This window comes from Nerophis ophidion, linkage group LG28 (assembly GCF_033978795.1).
Source record: "Nerophis ophidion isolate RoL-2023_Sa linkage group LG28, RoL_Noph_v1.0, whole genome shotgun sequence".
In the NCBI taxonomy this organism is placed as follows: domain Eukaryota; kingdom Metazoa; phylum Chordata; class Actinopteri; order Syngnathiformes; family Syngnathidae; genus Nerophis; species Nerophis ophidion.
In genome coordinates, this window is record NC_084638.1 from 13,123,826 (window position 1) to 13,145,167 (window position 21,342).

The 21,342-nt window shown below is 42.3% G+C and overlaps 1 protein-coding gene across 2 annotated transcripts in view; it reads right to left on the minus strand.

Moving 5' to 3' along the window:
- The window catches only part of LOC133545573 (zinc finger protein OZF-like), a 538,609-nt gene that overhangs the window by 24,878 nt on the left and 492,389 nt on the right, over positions 1-21,342 (minus strand). Inside the window, exon 5 of one of the 2 annotated variants that reach the window (XM_061891284.1) lies at positions 9,896-11,580. In XM_061891284.1, the coding sequence (XP_061747268.1) occupies positions 10,643-11,580 (938 nt within the window). In that variant the 3' untranslated portion in view covers positions 9,896-10,642. Of the gene's footprint in view, positions 11,581-21,342 lie in introns of those variants that run through there. The other variant, XM_061891289.1, reaches the window with a different exon arrangement.

Below are 21,342 nucleotides of genomic sequence, written 5' to 3' on the forward strand. Positions count from 1 at the left end.
GTATGAGCATTGTATTTAATTTGATTTATTTTATATTCCTATGCAATTGTTGAACTTGCTATACAATATTGAATCGTATTGTGTTGAAAGTGCCTTGATATGTGTGTGCATTGTATGCAGGGGCGCCGAAAGGGGGGGGGGTAAAAGAGACGGATTCTAGGGGCCCATGATGGAGGGGGGCCCAGAGAGGTCCCCCTCTTGTATGTAAAATAGCATCAAAAAATGTTGCCGCTATTTTGGGGGCAGAGGTGGGTAGAGTAGCCAGAAATTGTACTCAAGTAAGAGTACTGTTACTTTAGAGATTTATTACTCAAGTAAAAGTAAGGAGTAGTCACCCAAATATTTAGTTGAGTAAAAGTAAAAAGTATGTTGTGAAAAAACTACTCAAGTACTGAGTAACTGATGAGTAACCTGTTTGTTTAATGATTACGGCAACAAATAATGCACAAAAACATAAAAATAGCAATGAGCAAATTCAGAGCCAGGAATATCTCTTAAGCAACTAAAACAATAATATATATTAAATAATAGTACATTAAAATGAAAAAAAAATTAAGGCACATTGAGCCACAATAACTTGACAGCACCATAGGCTCAGTAGGTATTCAATGATTGATTGATTGATTGAAACTTGTATTAGTAGATTGCACAGTACAGTACATATTCCGTACAATTGACCACTAATTGGTAACACCCCAATAATTTGTCAACGTTAATCAATTACTTAATAAATGACCAAGTCGAGGTGATCTACTTCATATATACATATACATACACACACATATCATATATATATACATACTTTTATATATATACGGTATATAATTTATATGTATTTATTTTGGCGTTTTGTTGACATTTTAAAGGTGTTTTAATGAATATACATGCATGTTTAACATATAGATTCCTATCTTTCATGGAGACAAGAATATAAGTGTGTGTATTATCTGATTCTGATGACTTGCATTGTAGTTTTGATAACGTCCACGTTTTCAAATGGAGGAGAGAAAAAAAGTTCCTCCTTTCCGTCTAATACCACATGAAACTTGTTGGTTTTTAACATCTTATTTGTCCTGCTTCCATATTCGTTTTCATACACTTTACAATAAATACATTGACGGCAAACTTCGTAGTTTGCTAGCTTATTTGCACTGGCTTTCGGAGACTCTTATTTTGTTAGCGCAGGCGCGATGGAGCGGCACTTTTATTGTGAAGACAGGAACTGTGCGATCAGTCTTTAGGCTTTTGACGGGAAGTACGTTTGAAATAAAAAGTGTCTTTTTTCATTTCAAACAGCTCACTTTTTGTTTCATCTGACCACAGAACTCCAGAAGGCCTTATCTTTGTCCATGTGATGTCAGATGAAACAAAAAATGGAGCTGTTTGACCACAACACCCAGCAATATGTTTGGAGGAGAAAATTTGAGGCCTTTAATCCCAGGAATACTATGTCCACTGTCAAGCATGATGGTGGTAGTATTATGCTCTGGGCCTGTTTTTTTGCCAATGGAACTGCTGCTCTAAATGGGACAAGGAAAAGGGAGGATTACCTCCAAATTCTTCCGAATAACCTAAAATCCTCAGCCCCGAGGTTGGGATTTGGGCGCAGTTGGGTGTTTCCCCAGGACAATGACCCTTAAACACACGTTAAAAACTGGTAAAGGAATGGCTAAATCAGTCTAGAATTAAGGCTTTAGAATGGCCTTCCCAAAGTCCTGACTTGTGGACAATGCTGAAGAAAGAAGTCCATGTCAGAAAACCAACAAGTTTAGCTGAACTGCACCAATTTTATCGAGAGGAGTGGTCAAAAATTCAACCAGAAGTTTGTGGATGGATACCAAAAGCGCCTTATTGCAGTGAAACTTGCCAAGGGACATGTAAGCAAATGTTAACATTGCTGTATGTATACTTTTGACCCAGCAGATATATTTGCTCAGATTTTCAGTAGACCCATAATAAATTCATAAAAGAAGCAAACTTCATGAATGTTTTTTGTGACCAACAAGTATGTGCTCCAATCACTCTATCACAAAAAAATAAGAGTTGTAGAAATTATTGACAACTCAAGACAGCCATGACATTATGTTCTTTACAACTTTTGACCATGACTGTATGTGCAGCTAAAAAGAAGATGAAATGGGCAAAGTAAAAGGAAACAGAGGCATGGCATTAATGGGACACTTACCTGACTAAGACACTGGAGGGCTGGTTGCACATGAGCCTTGAAGCCAGACTGAACCTGTTTGGAGACTTAGTCTTAGACTAGTCAGGAAGTAGAATAACAGAATTCTGCTTCTTGATGCTTCTGATTGAATTCCCAGCTCAAAAGATGTGATATGAGTGAAGATGCACCTTCTGGATGGACTTCCTTCACCAGAGTGAGGTGTCGGCTTAGGGTGAGCAGCATAACCAGCTCACGGTGCCTTTTGTGCTCCGACAGCTGGTGACGGTGATAACGAGCTCTCAGAGAGACGTGCAGGCTGAAGGCTGAGTGACACACAGCAGTCGGCACACAGTGAGGACTTTGCTTTTTCACGCACCTCCAAATGTTCTTCTGACTTTGTGTGAAGATGATGTTCACTCTGCCACATGCTAACATCTGCACTTGGATTCACCTGCTTTTGTTGGGAATGTGCTGAGTCATCTTCTTCCTCCAGGATGTTTTGTGCACTGGAACACAGAGAGATGTCTCCATCGCTGAGGGACCTCATCACACTTGGACATTTCTTTCACATCTGCACAAATTGCTCCTCATCTTACATGATGTCTTCTTTGGCTGTTTATGGCTGAGAAAACACCTTCTATCTGCATTTTTCAACAATATTTTGCCAGTGAATCATGTTGATGTTGATCTTTGTGTCCATATAGTTGTGATCTCATCATTTGGGGCTCATGTGTCATCACATTGACAAGGATTTCTTCTTTCCTGTTCAAACCAATAGACAGCTGCTTGTCGGTGAATATCCCCTTGTGTCACATCTCATCATTATTTTTACAAATATTTTGGAACAATAGTAGTATTTTTAAGTACTTTTGTATGTTAATGTTAATTGTTTTTTATGTAACATTTAAGAATGATGATTATGAGAACTGCTGTCCAGTTATCATATCTTGTTTTCTGATTACATTAGTCTCATTTGCAATGCAGTTGCACTCCCAAGATTTTTAGATGGCAGCACTGTATAACTATTTATGGTACGTTGTCAAACTAGAAAGTAGCTTTTTTCCAGGAAAACAAATGTGTTAGGTTGCACCCTACAAAGTGTCAATACTGTAAGAATTGTCCTCATAACACAAAACTGTAAATTCTAACTATAATCTTAGTTGTCGTTTCCTTTACCAAATTCCAAGGTGTGGAAATCGCCATGTAAAACCGCTCATGCTAATAATAGCCTGTCTATGGCAAATCCTATGTAAATTAGCAATAAGCTAGCGCATTTTGGAAGAGTGTCGCATTACTTTGCGTTTGAGCTGTTTTTGGCAAAATGGCAACGTGACTTAGAGGGAGTTTGGCTGAGTCCAGCCTGAGTGATGCTTGAGTGATTGTTTACGTGAGCCCGTGTTTAGCCTGAAACCGGACATGACCTCACATGCAACAAAGGTATCGAACTATTGCACCGTTTGATTTTATGTAAATTGATAATACCGAGGGAATTCGGTCATTACCTACAAAAATACTGATTTCGGTAGCCAACCCTACCAGTTAGTGTGACGGAGGGGGACAGTGACACAAGATTTTTATGACAAAGCGTTGCAAAATATTTATATTTTTTGAAAACCTTTGCTGTTTTTTCCGTTCCTTTTTGCATAGTCATTTTTTTGCTTGATTACCAAACATGCCGAGGATGTCATTAGGGAAGTAAACAAGGTAGGCCGTTCTTATACTCTTGATATTCATTGTTTTATGTGTACAATGTTTCATGTACATTCTGGGTGTTTTATTCAGTAAAAACTTGTCAAATACAATCATGTTTTGGGGGTGGTTTGTCATTACACACAAGATAACACTTTCAGCTTGAAGTCATGCAAAACAATATTTAAATTATCTTAAGCCTTTACCATGTCCGGAATGTGAAAATCTAAAATATTTTGTCAAATGTCAACAGAATGAATGAATAAATGACATTGCTCTTTATTCAATCAATCAATCAATGTTTATTTATATAGCCCCAAATCACAAATGTCTCAAAGGACTGCACAAATCATTACGACTACAACATCCTCGGAAGAACCCACAAAAGGGCAAGGAAAACTCACACCCAGTGGGCAGGGAGAATTCACATCCAGTGGGACGCCAGTGACAATGCTGACTATGAGAAACCTTGGAGAGGACCTCAGATGTGGGCAACCCCCCCCCCCTCTAGGGGACCGAAAGCAATGGATGTCGAGCGGGTCTAACATGATACTGTGAAAGTTCAATCCATAGTGGCTCCAAGACAGCAGCGAGAGTCCCGTCCACAGGAAACCATCTCAAGCGGATCAGCAGCGTAGATTATTAAAACACAATCTTTTATGGAAATGACAGCAAATTTAAGAGAATAAAATAACACAATTCAACTGATCTTCTGTTGATGCTAGTAGTGGAAATGTATACACATCTGCTGTGTGTGACAGTGGGTGTGGGTACGATTCCTGGTCAGGATGGGAAGGTGAACATTGAGCAGAATCATCATGATTGCTGTGCTGTGGCGACCTCTCATGGGAAAAATACTGAAAGACATTTTCAGATTTAATTCTGTTGATTGTTATTTTGCACTCCAACATGAATTATTTGATCATGTTTTTATTACAATGTGTTCTCATTGCTCCAAGACATGTGTCTAATTAAATACAGGTTTCAGTCAAATAGTAAAACATGTTTTTCACATTGTCACATCGATGACATCTATTAAACAAGACAAGAAGCAAAGAAATAAACAGAGACATAATTCAATTGTGCTCAATATGAGGAAAAACTTGTCGACCTGTAACCTCTTACAGTGTCACCCGAGCTCTCACGGAAAAAGGTTCACGTCTCCTCTTTTATTTGGATATTCCCCGTTTACATATCAACAGCTGTTTCTAAAGGAATGGGGGGGCGGGGGGGGGGGGGGTGTAAACAGCCCTTGTTTTTGGTCACAGTAACACAAAAGTAAAAGATACCTCAGGCTTGTACTGGTCCTGGATCGAGCTTGGGCAAGTCTTGGATCACAATAGATAACCCCTCCCGTTTCCTCCCATCGTATACAGCGGAATTCCAAGCCTTTGGCTTGGTGCAACAAAGACAGCTTTTCGTCTGTTCGAAATCCCTGCCGATTTTTACCCAATCAACAGTATTCAGGGGGTGTCATAATGATGGTGCCTTTAGCACCCTCTACATCCTGTATAGACAGTTTGCAAGCCCAGTTATATGTTGCAAATGGCTGTGCAGTACGCACATGAAATATTGCAAGACATATTTGATCAACAGCCATACAGGTCACACTGAGGGTGGCCGTAAAAAAAACTTTAAGACTGTTATAAATCTGTGCCAGACTTTGAACCCACACCAAACAAGAATGTCAAACACATTTCAGGAGAACATCCGCACCGTAATACAACATAAACACAACAGAAAAAATACCCAGAATCCCATGCAGCCCTAACTCTTCCGGGCTACAATATACACACCCCCGCTACCACCAACCCCCCACGCACCCACCCTCCCTACTTGAGTCGGTTGAGGTGGTGTATGTAGCCCGGGAGAGTTAGGGCTGCAAGGTGTTCTGGGTATTTGCTCTCTTGTGTTTAAGTTGTGTTAGGATGCGGATGTTCTCCCAAAATGTGTTTGTCATTCTTGTTTGGTGTGGGTTCAAAGTGTGGCGCATATTTGTAACAGTGTTAAAGTTGTTTATACGGCCACCCTCAGTGTGACCTGTATGGTTGTTGACCAAGTACGTCTTGCAGCCTCTAAGATTGTTCTGCACAAGTCTCACACAACATGATACAAAGCTGTCACTATGGTTGTGTGATGAAAAAGCGTGCACGATGATAAGTTGTACAGTAGTCCTCTGATTGAGAGTGCGTGAACCCCTGGGGGTACGTGAAGATATGCCAAGGGACAGGTAAGATTTATTAAAAATATTCTAAAAAATAGCAGCTATTCATAAATACTGTATAAATATATTTAATGGATAATACTTCAACAAAATATGAATGTAAGTTCATAAACTGTGAAAATAAATGCAACTATGCAATATTCAGTATTGACAGCTAGATTTTTGTGGACATGTTCCATAAATATTGATGTTAAAGATTTCTTTTTTTGTGAAGAAATGTTTAGAATTAAGTTCATGAATCCAGATGGATCTCTATTACAATCCCCAAAGGGGGAGGAGGGGTTGCCCACATATGCGGTCCTCTCCAAGGTTTCTCATAGTCACTACCGCCGACGTCCCACTGGGTTGAGTTTTTCCTTGCCCATATGTGGGCCCTACCGAGGATGCCGTTGTGGTTTGTGCAGCCCTTTGAGACACTTGTGATTTAGGGCTATATAAATAAACATTGATTGATTGAAATCTGGAGGTAATGAAGGACTCAGACTTGAACTTTAACAGCCGCATTAAGTCAATATCATCAGCAGCTTTTACCAACTGAAACACATTGCCAACATCAGAGGAATAATGTCTGAATCAGACTTAGAAAGACCAAGTCTTTGTCTCCAGCAGTTTAGACTACTGTAATGGTCTTTTCACTGGGCTCTCTAAACCAACTGTAAAGCAACTGCAGTACACCCAGAATGCTGCTGCTCAAGTCCTGACCAGAACCAGGAAATATGAGCATATTAGTCTGTATCAGTCCTGGCTTCCTGTTGCTACACAGGTCTCCTTGTGTACGAGTCCTTTCATGGTCTTGTGCCAAAGTACATCTCTGACATGTTAGAACCGTATGAACCATCTCCAGCTCTGAGAACCTTGTTTTATGATCATTATTCTTTTATTTTTAAGAATTTTTCATGGTTCTTGCATTTTATTTTTGCCTTCTTGTCATTTTCTGTAAAGCACTTTGAATTGTGCTCTATAAATAAACTGGCCTTCCCTACTTGTTTTCAGAATAAAACACTTATTTCCAGCTTGAAAGGCACTGCTCATTTCTATATATAGAGATGTTGATTGGAGATATCTTCATTCAAGATGTCTTATCAAGTCAAATGTTTGACTAGTTTCAAGTAGTTGTCCAATGAATAGGTTGGGGTTCATTTGAAAAAAACAGCTGATGAGGAAGTTTGGCTGCAAACTTGACACACCAGTTGTGGTTGTCAGGTCACGTGATTTCCCAGAAAAGCCACGCAACCATCTACCTGACGTGGCCATTGGGGGCGCTCTCTAGTAAAGGTGACCAGAGTGGTGTCTAGAGAGAGTGTAGACAACCAAACAACAGGCGCCATGTTGGGGACCAACTGAGTCATTTTGATGTTAGTTTTCCTGAAAATGACTCGAATTATTATTGTACTTCTGCTCATTAACTTACAAAGTATATTTTAATGGCAATTTTGCATCCATATTTGATGCACCCGGACGCTACATTCATGCAGTGTTAAGTCACCAGCAGGCTTCTAACACGCATCGCTGGTGCAATGTACGTCAGCAAATACAGAACCACCAAAAAAAACATTTTTCCTAATTCCTAATTTCCTAACCAACAATCACGGAGAAATTGTGACTTTTATCTGAAGTACATCAATTGTGGTGTCTGCTTCCAATGTATTGTTTGTAATCACTGCGCTATATGCCTGTCATTTTACTCTGGATTTTTAAAATAATTTACATAAGGTTTTGTTTTGAGCAAAACCTTAACCTGATTTTATGATCACCATATTAACTTGAATATTAAATTAATGTTACTTTTTATATATCCATCCATTTTTTACCACTTATTCCCTTTGGGGTCGCTGGTGCCTATCTCAGCTACAATCGGGCGGATGGCGGGGTACACCCTGGACAAGTCGCCACCTCATCACAGGGCCAACACAGATAGACATACAACATTCCCACTCACATTCACACACTATGGCAACACTAAATTGGTTCATCAACCTATCCCCAGGTGCATGTCTTTGGAGGTGGGAGGAAGCCGGAGTACCCGGAGGGAACCCACGCATTCATGTGGAGGACATGCAAACTCCACACAGAAAGATCCCAAGCCCGTGATTGAACCCTGACTGCTCAGGACCTTCGTATTGTGAGGCAAACGCACTAACCCCTCTTCCACCGTGAAGCCCTGCTACATTTCCTTTGTTCCTCAAATCTACCATAGATGGATTTTGTAGCCACTTTGTTTCGATCACTCTGTCCTAGAGATAGCAAAGAAAACTAATTAAATAAAGTCTGAGTCAATTGTCACGCTTCTGCACCTGAGTCCTCATTTTCGCCCAGACCTAACAACTAGCATGTTTTCTGGGACTGCTCTGCCATAAAGGACTATTCGAAAGAGATACACCAAGCTCTACAGGATATTTTCAAATGACCCCTTGAAAGTAAGACTCTGTTTTTCAGGATTGGCTGAAAAAAAGAGAAATACTTCATGAATATCTTACTAGTGGCTTGTAAAAAGAGCATCACCAGGAAATGGATATTACAGGAGGGCCCAACTTTGAAGCTATGGATGGAAATCACAATGGACATTCATAAAACAGAGAAGATAACCGCTTTTATAGTGAATTATATTTATATAGCGCTTTTTCTCTAGTGACTTTTATTGATTATGATTTTATTTACCCCCGGGCTTCACAGTGGCAGAGGGGTTAGTGCGTCTGCCTCAATACGAAGGTCCAGAGTGGTCTGGGGCTCAATCCCGGGCTCGGGCTCTTTCTGTGTGGAGTTTGCATGTCCTCCCTGTGAATTTGTGGGTTACCTCCGGGTACTCCGGCTTCCTCCCACTTCCAATCAACCTGGGGATAGGTTGATTGGCAACACTAAATTGGCCCTAGTGTATGAATGTGAGTGTGAATGTTGTCTGTCTATCTGTATTGGCCCTGCGATGAGGTGGTGACTTGTCCAGGGTGTACCTCACCTTCCGCCCGATTGTAGCTGAGATAGGCACCATGCAGCGCCCCCCGCAACCCCAAAGGGAATAGGTGGTAGAAAATGGATGGATGGATGGATTTTATTTGAGAAATTTACGTTATACTTGGAATACTGGGTCGATTATGTCACGCCCCATAAGCCTGATTTTATTATTTTGTAAATAGTGATTAAACTAGTTAAAAAAAAGTAGATGACTACCTATAAGTCAATATTTTTTGTTCTATTTATTTATTTACTATCTGTTTATATTATTTATTGTTATTAAGTTTGTTCGTTTTTGTTTGCTGTTTTCCTGTGAGTGTTTTGCTGGGTTTCAGCAGTTTTTGTTTTCATAGTTCTCTGTTGCTCTTGGTTTTTGTTCTTTTATCAATAAATATCCCCCTTTTTTTTTACTGCTCGGTGCCACCTCTTTCATCTGCATTATAAAAATCACTAAAGGATTTTATGTAGCATTCCCAATTTCCAGTTTTTGGTGAATTCTTGTGAAATATCCACTGTCATGTTACTCTTTGTAATTAATTAATTTGTAAATTAAGAAAATATTTACTGGGTCCTGCTGCTCGTTCACTTTTTGTGGTGTCATTTTGCTACCTGTAAAGGAAAGTATTTGATTTTAAATATATAAATAATTCTCCATATTGGCAGACATAGTGATTCATTTATTCAGCAGAGCAATAAAACTTGGATCTAAAAAAAAAGTAAACACAAATGCTGTCTTCTTCGCTGATAAAACATGATAGCAACATGCATCAATAAAGTACCATCTATCAATCTGCTAGCTCACGATCGCCCCCACTTCTCAGTGTGGCGAATTGGAGTACTACAAGAAGCACTCTAATACAGTGCTTAAATCTGTATTTTTAGTCTAATTATCAAGGAAAAATTCGATCACTTTTATTTGAAACATCAATGCTAAGGTTTTGTCCAGTAGTGGACCGATAACGTCTGATGATGACGATGATGATGATGAAGATGTATCTGTGCAAGTGAACAAATGGATCCACAAAGGGACAACAACCCTTTCCACAGTAGACTACACACACATCAGAAACATCAATCTTAGAAGCCCACAACCATATATTTGAAGACGACTTTAGGATTAAAAGTGAAGATGTGAGGTAAACTAAGTACAAATGCAGCAATAAAAACAACCAAGTCCACTCCCGATGGCTCTAAAGTTCAGTGATGTGTTGCTAACTTCAGCATATTTATTCTTTGTTGATGTTTTGCAGAAGTTAACATCCATGATGTAACAATGCTGCTAATCTACTAAAGTCCACATTTTGTTAACAATTGTATTCATTCATTCTTTCAATTGGACAATAACATCAACAAAATGCAATTGAAAAAATGTGTGGATTTATAAGAGACAAAAAAAACCCAAATTCATATAATAAGATGTCCTCTTTTCAAAGATGAGAAAAAAAAAATAAAATAGTAGCAAAATATTAGATATTCAATAAATCCACACAACTAAAGTACAGGACAACATATAACAGTTGAAGATGAGACGTACTACATACAACATCAAATATACATTCATATTAAACATTCTGTGTTTTTAAAGTACATTTAGCACAATCACTGTTTAAGTGTTTTTAAATCCCTGCAGCTTCCATGACTGTTACACACTTGTGTTTATTGACCTGCTTCTTAAACCTGAACCTTTTATCACACAGAGTGCAACCAAACGGTTTCTCTCCAGTGTGTGTTCTCATGTGTGATATAATTTCATACTTAGTGTTGAATCGTTTAGCACAAGCTGAGCAAGCAAAACGTTTCTCTCCAGTGTGTGTGCTCATGTGTCTGGTCATGTTTTGCTTTCTGGAGAAACTCTTCTTGCAAACAGAGCAAGTAAAAGGTTTCTCTCCAGTATGTGTTTTCATGTGTTTGGTCATGTCAGGCTTTCTGGCGAAACTCTTCTTACAAACAGAGCAAGCAAAAGGTTTCTCTCCAGTGTGTGTTCTCATGTGTCTGGTCATGTGTTGCTTTGTGCAGAAACTCTTCTTACAAACAGAGCAAGTAAAAGGTTTCTCTCCAGTATGTATTCTCATGTGTTCTGTAAAATGACTCTTCTGTCTAAATGATTTCCCACATTCAGAGCAGTCAAAGTGTTTGTTGTTAGTGTGATGTCTCGTATCACCTTTAGAGTCATTTTTACTCTCCAAAGGTTTTTGGATGTGGTCACTGTGATCAGAAGAGTCTGACATCATGTGGTCCATGTCTGACAGTGGAGCAAAGATGTTGTCTGGTTCTGACTTTATATCTTCAAAATGCTCTCCATCAGCTTCTGTGATGTGTTGACTTACAAGCTCCGCCCCTCTGTTCTCCTCACTTTGACTGTGATGAAGCTGTAAGGACTGAGCTTCATCTTCATCATTAATCTTCTCCAACCGTTGAAGGTGCTCCCACAGTTCCTCATCTTCCTCTTTAATGTGGGAGGGGGCCTGTAGCTCTTTCTGTCCCACACTGGAGCTCCACTCCTGCTGCTTGGAGGGAATCTCTTCATGACTCCCCGCTGAGACCTGCTGGACGTCTGCAGAACATAAAACACAAAAGAGGTGTTACTGTATTGAAGTTTGCAGTATTCAAACTATTCACATGTGAGCTAGGCCAAATAGAAAGTGATGGGCAAGCTACCTGGAAAATGTAGTATGCTAAGCTACTTGCTCAAATCTCATCCACCGTAATAAAAACGATCCTAAATTTTTGTTTAGTACGGTAGCATCGCTAACCCAACAAGGGACTCCTTCCAGTAGCTCCACCCACTCAGCTGATCACTTTATGCAATTCTTTAGTAAGGAAATTGAAGTCATTAGAAAGGAGATTAAAGACAATGCGTCCCAGCTACAACGGGGTTCTATTAACACTGATACGATGGTATATACGGCGGATACTGCCCTCCAAAATAGTTTCTCTCGTTTTGAGGAAATAACATTAGAGGAATTGTTACAACGTGTAAATGGAATAAAACAGACAACATGTTTACTTGACCCTCTTCCTGGGAAACTGATCAAGGAGCTCTTTGTATTATTAGGTCCATCAGTGCTAAATATTATAAACTTATCACTCTCCTCGGGCACTGTTCCCCTAGCATTCAAAAAAGCGGTTATTCATCCTCTTCTTAAAAGACCTAACCTCGATCCTGACCTCATGGTAAACTACCGACCGGTGTCTCACCTTCCCTTTATTTCAAAAATCCTTGAAAAAATTGTTGCGGAGCAGTTAAATGAACACTTAGCGTCTAACAATCTATGTGAAACCTTTCAATCCAGTTTCAGGGCAAATCACTCCACGGAGACAGCCCTCGCAAAAATGACTAATGATCTATTGCTAACGATGGATTCTGATGCGTCATCTATGTTGCTGCTCCTCGATCTAAGCGCTGCTTTCGATACTGTCGATCATAATATTTTATTAGAACGTATCAAAACACGAATTGGTATGTCAGACTTAGCCCTGTCTTGGTTTAACTCTTATCTTACTGATAGGATGCAGTGTGTCTCCCATAACAATGTGACCTCGGACTACGTTAAGGTAACGTGTGGAGTTCCCCAGGGTTCGGTCCTTGGCCCTGCACTCTTCAGCATCTACATGCTGACCCTAGGTGACATCATACGCAAATACGGTATTAGCTTTCACTGTTATGCTGATGACACCCAACTCTACATGCCCCTAAAGCTGACCAACACGCCGGATTGTAGTCAGCTGGAGGCGTGGCTTAATGAAATTAAACAATGGATGTCCGCTAACTTTTTGCAACTCAACGCCAAAAAAAACGAAATGCTGATTATCGGTCCTGCTAGACACCGAACTCTATTTAATAATACAACTCTAACATTTGACAACCAAACGATTAAACAAGGCGACACGGTAAAGAATCTGGGTATTATCTTCGACCCAACTCTCTCCTTTGAGGCACACATTAAAAGCGTTACTAAAACGGCCTTCTTTCATCTCCGCAACATCGCTAAAATTCGCTCCATTCTGTCCACTAAAGACGCTGAGATCATTATCCATGCGTTTGTTACGTCTCGCCTCGACTACTGTAACTTATTATTTTCGGGTCTCCCCATGTCTAGCATTAAAAGATTACAGTTGGTACAAAATGCGGCTGCTAGACTTTTGACAAGAACAAGAAAGTTTGATCACATTACGCCTGTACTGGCTCACCTGCACTGGCTTCCTGTGCACTTAAGATGTGACTTTAAGGTTTTACTACTTACATATAAAATACTACACGGTCTAGCTCCATCCTATCTTGCCGATTGTATTGTACCATATGTCCCGGCAAGAAATCTGCGTTCAAAGGACTCCGGCTTATTAGTGATTCCCAAAGCCCAAAAAAAGTCTGCGGGCTATAGAGCGTTTTCCGTTCGGGCTCCAGTATGCCACCTCAGTAGAAGCATTTAAGTCTCACCTTAAAACTCATTTGTATACTCTAGCCTTTAAATAGACTCCCTTTTTAGACCAATTGATCTGCCGTTTCTTTTCTTTTTCTTCTATGTCCCACTCTCCCTTGTGGAGGGGGTCCGGTCCGATCCGGTGGCCATGTACTGCTTGCCTGTGTATCGGCTGGGGACATCTCTGCGCTGCTGATCCGCCTCCGCTTGGGATGGTTTCCTGCTGGCTCCGCTGTGAACGGGACTCTCGCTGCTGTGTTGGATCCGTTTTGGACTGGACTCTCGCGACTGTGTCATGTTAGACCCGCTCGACATCCATTGCTTTCCTCCTCTCTAAGGTTCTCATAGTCATCATTGTCACCGACGTCCCACTGGGTCATTATTGTCACCGATGTCCCACTGGGTGTGAGTGTTCCTTGCCCTTATGTGGGCCTACCCAGGATGTTGTGGTGGTTTGTGCAGCCCTTTGAGACACTAGTGATTTAGGGCTATATAAGTAAACATTGATTGATTGAATTAAATGTAGCTAAGCTATCCTTAGAGAATTGTAGCAATCTACACTACACACTACACTGCAAAAGCAGCGTAAAAGTACCTATCATCTCAAACAGGTAAATTCCCAAACAAAATGAAAATAGCTATTGTTGCACCAATTTATAAGACTGGAGACAAACACCAATTTACAAATTATAGACCTTTTTCTTTACTTCCACAATTTTCTGAAATCTTTGAAAAACTGTCCAATAACAGGTTAGAGAGCTCCACAAACCAACATAGAATATTAGATGAGAACCAATATGGAAACAGAGCTAATATTTCAACTTTGATGGCTGCAATAGAAATGACAAAAGAATGGACCAGAGCAATTGATAGTAAAAAAAAAAAATATGCGGGAGCAGTGTTTATTGATCTAACTAAAGCATTTGACACAATTAATCACAATATTTTAATCAAAAAACTAGAACGGTATGGCATCAGAGGGCTGGTCTTAAAATGGATTAGAAGTTATTTAACCAACAGGAAACAATACCTGAAGCTAGGCGAACACACTTCTACAATGCTACATATATCCTGTGGTGTACCTCAGAAATCAATACTAGGACCTAAATGGTTCAATCTTTATATAAAAGGCATTTGTAAAAATATAAAATATTTAAAATTAGTATTATTTGCGGATGATACGACAGCGTTTTGTTCAGGAGAGAACACACAGAAGATAATACAAATAATAAAAGAAGAAATTAACAAATTAAAAAAAATGGTTAGACAAAAACAGACTATCATTGAATCTCAGTAAAACTAAAATAATGCTATGTGGTAACAGTAGAAGGGAAAGTCAAACACAATTACAAATAGACGGAATAGAAATTAAAAGAGTAAATAAAACCAAATTTGTAGGTATAATGATTGATGATAAAATGAACTGGAAATCTCATGTAAAAAATATACAACATAAGGTGCCAAAAAACATTTCAATAATGAATAAAGCAAAATAGGTCCTGGGCCAAAAATCACTTCATATTCTCTGAGTTATTGTGCAGAAAAATGGGGAAATATCTACAAAAGTACAAAAGTGTTACAAAGAAGATCAGTTATGTTGAATATAGAGAACATACAAATCCTTTATTTATTCAATCAAAAATACTGAAATTCCACAACATAGTGAATTTGCAAACAACTAAAATTATACGCAAAAATAACTATAACCTGCTAGCCAAGAATGTACAAAAATTATTCGCAAAAAAAAAAAAAGAGGGGAAATATAATCTTAGAAAAATTTAATTTAAAACATTTGTACGCACGTACAACACTTAAGACCTTCAGTATATCAGGATGTGGAATTAAATGATGGAATAGATTAAGCAAAGAAATCAAACAATGTACTAATATGATCCACTTCAAGAAACTCTTCAAACTTAAAGTGTGTACAAAGTACCATATTTCCTTGAATAGCCGCCGGGGCGCTAATAAATTTAAAACCTCTTCTCACTCCTGCGCTTACTAAAAGCATGCGGTAAAAGTAAGCATGCGCTAATAATTTCAAAACCTCTTCTTACCCCTGCGCTTACCAATGGTATGTAGTAAAAAATTGGGCTTGATGTAAGGATACCATCATGAAAAGCACATTGAAAAGATTCTTCTGCGGCCCTCTGGGCCGCAGCCCGGTGGTTGAGGACCACTGCTCTACAACACGTCATTGCGCCCACATTCTCACCATGCTATCTGCGTGCCGGCCGGACGAATGCATTTCGCTGCTTCTCGTATGAGATTGCAAAGCATACGTACTTGGTCAACAGCCATACCTTTTACACTGATGGTTGTGATATAAACAACTTTAACACTCTTATTAATATGTGCCACACTGTGTGAACCCACACCAAACAACAATAACAAACACATTTCTGGAGAACATCGGCTTTTTGAAACATTATAAACGCAACATAATATTTACCCAGAATGCAATGCATCCATGACTCTTACTGATAATATTATACACCCCGGCGCCCCCAACCCCGCCCACCTCAACCAACGCACGGAAGGTGGGGGGGGGAAGTTGGTGCTAGCTGGGTGTATAATATAGCCGGTAAGAGTCATGGATGAATGGCATTCTGGGTAATTATTATGTTGCGTTTATAATGTGTTACAGAACCGATGTTCTCCAGAAATATGTTTGTCATTCTTGTTTAATGTGGGTTCACAGAGTGTGGCGCATATTAGTAAGAGTGTTAAAGTTGTTTTATATCACAACCATCAGTGTGATCTGTATGTCTGTGAAACAAGACCCCTGGTTTACACATAGTCAAAGATAAAAAAACGTCCTCCACCATTTTGAAAATGACAACAGGGGAAGAGTCACTCGTGACGTCACAAATTTTACCCAGCGGTAAAAGTAAGTATGCGCTAATAAATTTGGGGAGCGAGTTTGACCCGGCAGTAATTCAGGGCAGGCACATATTTAATGCCCGGCGGCAATTGTAGAAAGAAGAAGAACCATGATAATATTCATTCTGAATTTATTTCATCCATCTATCGTTCATTTTCAAAATAATCTTACTCATCTCACCATATGAAATGTAACTTACTTCACAGAGTATTATTTATTTATTTTTATTGTGGTTACTTATGGAGTATATCGTCAATAAATTGAGAACTGGAAGTGAATTTTTTTTTTACAACTGTTATGTAAAAAAAAAATAAGGGGTAGGATTAAATAAGCTCTGCTTCTTTCTACTCCTTTTCCAACATGTTGAAAAGACTAACTGGAAATTGTGATGTATCATGTTGTATGCTTGCATGTTCCAAATAAACTCAAACTCAACTCAACTCAACTCAACTAATACTTGGTTGGCCTTTTTTGGATGGTTAAAAAGGACCTACCATTGGCTCCATTGAAAGTGGACTTTTATTTACATTTATGAGTTAGAATTAGGGTTGGGCGATATATGGAATATACTCGATATATTGTGGGTTTGTCTCTGTGCGATATAGAAAATGACTATATCGTTAGTATTGGAGTATACGTTCTCACGCAGTTGATTTTAGCTGCGGGCATTACACTACAGGCTCTTCTCACTTTTTCTTGTCTCTCCTTCTCACAGAGACATAAAACAACTGCACCTTCTTACATACGTCTGTCACGACCAAAACAGGACTCTGAACACAGATGCAGGATTTTAAGAAAATAGATTAATTTTGGACAAGGGAAACGGTCCAAAAGGGGAGAAACTAAACTGGCTATCAAAACAGAGCTTACCTGACCTCTAAACTAACAAAAATCTCAATAAACTCAAAACGCTCCAGCAGCGGATGGAAAAAAGGTGCTAAGAATACCAAATGCAAAATGCAACAAAAAGCGCTCCAACGGAGCAATGCTAAGAAGCTAATCTTACCCGACAAAAAGGTTTACAAACAAACAATCTCCCGTGGGTCAAAAGGGTACAAAAACGTGGCAATGACTGTGGACATGGAATGCTGGAGGTACGCACAAAAGATACGAAAACACTCTGGCACATGACAAGAGGAGGGCGAGACATTTATACATATGAGGGAGGGTGACACAGGTGGGCACAATCAGGCAATCGGGAAGGACGTCAGACCAGTGAAACAGGAGGAAGGGCAAGTGATCTGAAATGAGAGGCAGAGTCCATCCATCCAGCCATCCATCTTCTTCCGCTTATCCGAAGTCGGGTCGCGGGGGCAACAGCCTAAGCAGGGAAACCCAGACTTCCCTCTCCCCAGCCACTTCGTCCAGCTCTTCCCGGGGGATCCCGAGGCGTTCCCAGGCCAGCTGGGAGACATAGTCTTCCCAACGTGTCCTGGGTCTTCCCCGTGGCTTCCTACCGGTTGGACGTGCCCTAAACACCTCCCTAGGGAGGCGTTCGGGTGGCATCCTGACCAGATGCCCGAACCTCCTCATCTGGCTCCTCTCGATGTGAAGGAGCAGCGGCTTTACTTTGAGTTCCTTCCGGGTGGCAGAGCTTCTCACCCTATCTCTAAGGGAGAGCCCCGCCACCCGGCAGAGGAAACTCATTTTGGCCGCTTGTACCCGTAATCTTATCCTTTCGGTCATGACCCAAAGCTCATGACCATAGGTGAGGATGGGAATGTAGATCGACCGGTAAATTGAGAGCTTTGCCTTCCGGCTCAGCTCCTTCTTCACCACAACGGATCGGTACAACATCCGCATTACTAAAGACGCCGCACTGATCCGCCTGTCGATCTCACGATCCACTCTTCCCCCACTCGTGAACAAGACTCCTAGGTACTTGAACTCCTCCACTTGGGGCAGGGTCTCCTCCCCAACCCGGAGATGGCATTCCACCCTTTTCCGGGCGAGAACCATGGACTCGGACTTGGAGGTGCTGATTCTCATTCCAGTCGCTTCACACTCGGCTGCGAACCGATCCAGTGAGAGCTGAAGATCCCGGTCAGATGAAGCCATCAGGACCACATCATCTGCAAAAAGCAGAGACCTAATCCTGCGGTCACCAAACCGGAACCCCTCAACGCCTTGACTGCGCCTAGAAATTCTGTCCATAAAAGTTATGAACAGAATCGGTGACAAAGGACAGCCTTGGCGGAGTCCAACCCTCACTGGAAATGTGTTCGACTTACTGCCGGCAATGCGGACCAAGCTCTGGCACTGACCGTACAGGGAGCGGACCGCCACAATAAGACAGTCCGATACCCCATACTCTCTGAGCACTCCCCACAGGACTTCCCGAGGGACACGGTCGAATGCCTTCTCCAAGTCCACGAAGCACATGTAGACTGGTTGGGCAAACTCCCATGCACCCTCAAGAACCCTGCGGAGAGTATAGAGCTGGTCCACAGTTCCACGACCAGGACGAAAACCACACTGTTCCTCCTGAATCCGAGGCTCGACCATCTGGCGTAGCCTCCTCTCCAGTACACCTGAATAAACCTTACCGGGAAGGCTGAGGAGTGTGATCCCACGATAGTTGGAACACACCCTCCGGTCCCCCTTCTTAAAGAGAGGAACCACCACCCCGGTCTGCCAATCCAGAGGTACCGCCCCCGATGTCCACGCGATGCTGCAGAGTCTTGTCAACCAAGACAGCCCCACAGCATCCAGAGCCTTAAGGAACTCCGGGCGGACCTCATCTACCCCTGGGGCCTTGCCACCGAGGAGCTTTTTAACTGCCTCAGCGACCTCAGCCCCAGAAATAGGAGAGTCCACCACAAATTCCCCAGGCACTGCTTCCTAATAGGAAGACGTGTTGGTGGGATTGAGGAGGTCTTCGAAGTATTCCTTCCACCTATCCACAACATCTGCAGTCGAGGTCAGCAGAACACCATCCGCACCATACACGGCGTTGATAGTGCACTGCTTCCCCATCCTGAGGCAGCGGACGGTGGTCCAGAATCGCTTCGAAGCCGTCCGGAAGTCGTTTTCGATGGCTTCCCCGTACTCCTCCCATGTCCGAGTTTTTGCCTCAGCGACCGCTGAGGCTGCACACCGCTTGGCCTGTCGGTACCTGTCCACTGCCTCTGGAGTCCTATGAGCCAAAAGGACCCGATAAGACTCCTTCTTCAGCTTGACGGCATCCCTCACCGCTGGTGTCCACCAAGGGGTTTTAGGATTGCCGCCCCGACAGGCACCAACTACCTTGCGGCCACAGCTCCGATCAGCCACCTTGACAATAGAGGTGCGGAACATGGTCCACTCGGACTCAATGTCCAGCACCTCCCTTGTGACATGTTCAAAGTTCTTCCGGAGGTGGGAATTTAAACTTTCTCTGACAGGAGACTCTGCCAGACGTTCCCAGCAGACCCTCACAATGCGTTTGGGCCTCCCAGGTCTGTCCGGCATCCTCCCCCACCATCGCAGCCAACTCACCACCAGGTGGTGATCGGTAGAAAGCTCCGCCCCTCTCTTCACCCGAGTGTCCAAAACATAAGGCCGCGAATCCGATGACACAACTACAAAGTTGATCATGGAACTGCGGCACAAATGGACACCCTTATGCTTGAACATGGTGTTTGTTATGGACAAACTGTGACGAGCACAGAAGTCCAATAACAAAACACCACTCGGGTTCAGATCCGGGCGGCCATTCTTCCCAATCACGCCTCTCCAAGTTTCACTGTCGTTGCCAACGTGAGCGTTGAAGTCCCCCAGTAGGACAAGGGGAATCACCCGGGGGAGCACTTTCCAGTCATCCCTCGAGTGCTCCCAAAAAGGGTGGGTACTCTGAACTGCTGTTTGGTGCATAAGCACAAACAACAGTCAGGACCCGTCCCCCCACCCGAAGGCGGAGGGAGGCTACCCTTTCGTCCACCGGGTTAAACTCCAACGTGCAGGCTTTGAGCCGGGGGGCAACAAGAATTGCCACCCCAGCCCGTCACCTCTCACTGCCGGCAACGCCAGAGTGGAAGAGGGTCCAGTCCCTCTCGAGAGAAGTGGTTCCAGAGCCCTTGCTGTGCGTCGAAGTGAGTCCGACTATATCCAGCCGGAACTTCTCAACTTCGCGCACTATCTCAGGCTCTTCCCCCCCCAGTGAGGTGACGTTCCACGTCCCAAGAGCTAGCTTTTGTAGCCGAGGACCGGACCGCCAAGTTCCCTGCCTTCGGCTGCCGCCCAGCTCACATTGCACCCGACCTCTATGGCCCCTGCTATGGGTGGTGAGCCCATTGGAGGGGTGACCCACGTTGCCTCTTCGGGCTGTGCCCGGCCGGGCCCCATGGAAACAGGCCCGGCCACCAGGCGCTCGCCATCGTGCCCCACCTCTGGGCCTGGCTCCAGAGGGAGGCCCCGGTGACCCGCGTCCGGGCGAGGGAAATCTGGGTCTATGTTTTTTCTTCTTCATAAAGGTCTTTGAACTGCTCTTTGTCTGATCCCTCACCTAGAACCTGTTTGCCTTGGGAGACCCTACCAGGGGCCATAAAGCCCCCGGACAACATAGCTCTTAGGATCATTGGGACACGCAAACTCCTCTACCACGATAAGGTGGCAGCTCAGAGAGGCAGAGTCAGCATTTCAAAATAAAACAGGAAATGAAAAAGCATGAAACCAGACGAAACCCAGACAAGACTTCACCCAGGTGTGACAACGTCACATACTGTCGCGGGTGCAACGTCATACGCTCTCACGGAGCAGACAGGTAGCGGCATGGAAACATTAGCTGTGGTGCAAACGGAGTGGTGCTAGTAGTAATACGAGAGAAAGAAGGTGCTAATCTGGTAACAAATGAAGGAATAATTAATTTCCAAGAAAAACGCCACAGGGTCCATCGTCTGGTGATGGTTTGGCTTCAAGCGGGAAGATGTTGAACAGACAACCGTAATAGGTCAAATATGCGGCAAAAGTGTTGCTACAAAAAGTAGCAGCCCGGCTAATGTGTAGCATCATTTGAAAAGTCACCCGCTAGAGA